A 4,234-nucleotide genomic window follows, 5' to 3' on the forward strand; every position below is an offset into this window, starting at 1 on the left:
GCGGGGTGGTGGGGAAGGGAGGGAGGAGGCGCGGCGGGGTGGTGGGGAGGGGGGAGGGAGGCGCAGCGGCGCGGGAGAGGCGGCGGCGCGGGACAGCGAGGGCGGCGGCGGCCTGGAGAGGCGACGGCGGCGCGGCTAGGGCTGGGGATCGAGGGTTAGGCTGATACCATATAGAGGAATAGGATGCAACTCTCAATGTATTGATAGGTGCATATGCACAAGTATATATAGTACATAGGGCAAGTCATATCCTCAGCGCGGCTAGGGCTGGGGATCGAGGGTTAGGCTGATACCATATAGAGGAATAGGATGCAACTCTCAATGTATTGATAGGTGCATATGCACAAGTATATATAGTACATAGGGCAAGTCATATCCTCAACTATACACAAGGAGGAGACTTGGAGTACAAGAATACATGTGCTAAATACATATCTCAACACGTCCCTCCCAATTCATAAGGCGCGGAGCAAGAAAAGCAGTGGGATCGCGCCGCGGCATGGTCCGGGAAGACTAGACGAGATGGAACCCTAGGCGCCGCGGCGGGATGCATCTGTGTTGGTCCAGGCGCGTCGTCGGAGCGCGCGTCGGAGAGAAAATAGAGAGGCCGCAAAATCTCGCGACTCCAATTACCCACGGCGAATCGTGTTCGTGTACAAGTAGGATTCTGGTTGAGGTGAGTGCCTGATTACTCCGACTCCAATTCCAGTTCGAGTTCCACTGGCCCAATTCCTATACCCAATATTGGATCCATGGTCAATGGAGGTGCAGGCAAGGCAGGCATGTTTCGTCCGGCGTTAGGAGTCGCGCCGAGGACCCTGCTGCGGCCAGGCCATGGCGGCTCGATCTCTGTCGAGGCCGGCCGGAGCTAGCAGGCTGAGACACCTACACGTACGTACGCTCTCTCGTTTAATTCGCTGTCTGTCAGCATGCGTGTGTTGGATGAAATTTTTCTTCATCAAAATTGCAGTCTCATCAGCAGGCGAATGCTGCAGCAGCTACTGCTAGCCACCGCTATGGCCTTTTTCGCAGGTACCTCAAACCGCATGTCATGGCAATGGCCGGATTGTCTACAGCCGGTGTTGGACTTTGGTATACGAACAAGAAACGAACAAGAGCCTCCTCCTATCAGAGATTGGATTTTGGTACGATAAGATTATGAAAAGGGTCCTACCTCCGTCAGAGATTGACTGGGATGTCGTCCCTGCGGATTACCGTGTCTCTGAAGTTGATTGGGTCAAAGCTTGTGTCGTCCCTTCGAATGACTGGGTCGCTGACGTTGATTGGGTTGAAGCCGGTGTGGTCTCTCCGGTTGTGAGGAATCAAAGCCATTGTGGTGAGTGTCTTGGGCATACTTATTCTGTGCTGCAAGGTACGTAGTGTGTGTTCTATACTGTTCTACCATTAGCAGATCAAAGTGATTTCCTATTGCGTGCAGCTTAGCTAATTCTGGGATGCAACTACCATATAGAGCTACCGCATATCAGCAGTTCAGCGCATGGATTCCCTTCATGTTACAACTCGCAACTCCTTATAACTTACTCATGCATTTGTCACAGGCTGTTGTTGGGCGATGGCTGCTGCAGCCTCAGTTGAAGCTATGCATTACCTCAAGACCTCCAAGTCAATCTCACTATCTGTTCAAGAGCTCATCGACTGTGACACAAAGAGCAAAGGGTGTGACGGCGGCCTCATACAGAATGCTTTAAGGTATGTACAAGAAAATGGGCTCTCAAGTGAACCCCACTACCCATACAAGGGTGAGAGGAGTATATCGGGTTGCAAGCAGAATAAAGTAGCAGCAACATCAAGGATATCTGGGTTTCGATTTGTCGGCCCAACCGAGGATGCTCTAGAGAAAGCGGTAGCTAGGCAGCCTGTGGTTGTCAGTTTGCACTGTTCCGATGGCCTGATGAGGTACTGCAAAGGAGGCATCGTGGATTATGAACCTGTCAGCGGCATGACCAACGAGGAACACTATGTCCTGATTGTTGGTTATGGCACCGATTCCAATGGCGTCAAATACTGGCGCTTCAAGAACTCGTGGGGACCAAACTGGGGCGAAGGGGGGTTTGGGAGGATCCGCAGGCATGTTAAAGACAAACGAGGAGCGTTGGGTATTTTCCTGAAACAAGGAGTATATCCGGTGCTTAAGGACTGATGACCTTTTCATGTATGGTTGAATCTTTTATTAGCAAAATTGTTCTTTACCTTTGCTGGTGTAATTGCAACTTACAATCTTTCTGTCTATGTTGTGAATCTAGTCTACGTTGGAGATCTTCCTAGCAAAACTTTATCGACCTTTATCTATGTTTTGCTAGTGAAAATTATTGTTCATCGATCCTTCATGGTAAGTCTTTGTTTGGCACTGGGATGGATAATTATAATCCTGTTTGCCTAACCAGGTTTTTTTTTATTGTTTAGTGAGGTATATCCTATTTCTATATATATAGCTAACTTTTGTAACCCTTCCGCGACAAATTATAAAGAGTAATTTGCATTTTTACCCCTTACTTTGGCATTTTTAATTCTAATTACCTCGGTAAATATCTTTTGTTAGCAAAATTGTATCCCTTTCCCAGTTGCAATGATACATTCGTTTTACTTTGCTGGTGTAATTGCAGCTTACAATCTTTTTGTCTATGTGGCGAATCTAGTCTATGTTGGACATCTTTCTAGCGAAACTTTATCATCCTTTATCTATATTTTGCTAGTGAAAATTACTGTCCGTCCGTCGATCCTTCACTGTAAGGCTTTGTTTGGCATTATGATGGTTAACTATAATACCGTTTGCCTAACCAGGTTTTTTGATTGTTTAGTGAGGTATATTTCCTATTTCTATGTATAGCTATTTTTTTAACCATTCCAGGACAAATTATAAAGAATAAATTACATTTTTACCCCCTACTTTGGCATTGTTTACTCTAATTGCCGCAGTAAATATCTTTTCATTCGGATTAACTTGTTTATAGAAAGTTTTGTCAATTTTTCCCCTTATAATTTCTTTGAGAGCGATCTGCCAGGTGGGTCCTGGAATCAGGTACACATGATGTGCCACGTCACGGCGGTTCAGTTTCTTGCACACACCATATGTAGTAAGTAGGAAGTGCGGCCTGACGCACACCAAATTGATTCCGTTGTATTCAACCCTGTAAATCAAAATACATGTTACACATGATGCAAAGGTTCAAAGCATGAAGATTCATTACACCCCACTATTACACGCCATCGTAGCATGATACGAAATGAATCAAGGTTCAATTATAGCACCAAAAGGATGCCATAGTGGTGTTTTCGTATCACCTACTTGCACTGCTTTTGTACAACATGGCAGGAAACAATATAGTAGACTATTAGCTGCATAGATAGCTCTATATATGCTTGTCGTCCAGTTTACTTGCGTGTTGTGATGCACAAAACTGCTGAAAGACATATCATGTTATTAGCTAAAGGACTTTTATAACTACCAAAGGTTTGAATTTTAGCAATAGGCAAGAACGATCCTTAATACACTCTAATTATATATATGCATGTATTCGAATGACTAATTTTCCTTTCACGTGCACTCCTCCCTCTAATTACATGCATATATGCATTAAAGAAGGAAAAGCTGATGTCATCCTAGATTCCTTCTTTTTTCAAACTTCAAAATGTTTTATAGATCAAACTGTCACTCCAATTAAAAAACCGTCTTCACAAAAAATAATCGTCTCGATGAGATCTTCGAAACTAGATCCCATGTTGATATGTTTTGATGACTTTTTTTCCGATCAAAAGTTACCACATCTGGGCTACGTAAGTTATCACGTTTGTCATACATAAGTTACCGTGTCATTTACACAACATTTTTCAGGGTATGTTTTTAACAAGCTTTTATCCTAGGGTAAAAAAGTGATTATGATGTTCGCAGTGAGTTATTGTGTATATTACCATGTTGCACAAAAGTTATCAGGGTATATTTTTCAACCATTTTCATTTCCTTCGTCAAAAAATTACTGCGATATTTGTATATGATTTATCAGCTCTTGTGTGTGTGTATTATCATGTTGTTTGCACATGAGTTATTGGGATGTATTTTTTAAGAATATTTTCCCTGGTCAAAAAGTTACCACGTCTGGATTAAGTACGTTATCAGCTTTGTTGTATCTATATTACCATGTTATTTACACGTAAGTTATCAGGGTATGTTTTTAACAAATTTTTATCCTGGGATCAAAAGTTATCATGGGGTTTG

At 43.5% G+C, this 4,234-nt stretch overlaps 1 protein-coding gene across 1 annotated transcript; it reads left to right on the forward strand.

Moving 5' to 3' along the window:
• The first annotated feature begins 834 nt into the window (after positions 1–834).
• LOC119361395 (ervatamin-B-like) lies at positions 835–2,161 on the forward strand. The gene is made up of 4 exons (XM_037626623.1): positions 835–891; positions 971–1,032; positions 1,167–1,336; positions 1,560–2,161. The coding sequence occupies exons 1-4, from the start codon at positions 835–837 to the stop codon at positions 2,159–2,161; spliced, it is 891 nt and encodes a 296-aa protein (XP_037482520.1).
• The last annotated feature ends 2,073 nt before the right edge of the window (positions 2,162–4,234 follow it).

This window comes from Triticum dicoccoides, chromosome 2B (genome assembly GCF_002162155.2).
Source record: "Triticum dicoccoides isolate Atlit2015 ecotype Zavitan chromosome 2B, WEW_v2.0, whole genome shotgun sequence".
Classification (NCBI taxonomy): domain Eukaryota; kingdom Viridiplantae; phylum Streptophyta; class Magnoliopsida; order Poales; family Poaceae; genus Triticum; species Triticum dicoccoides.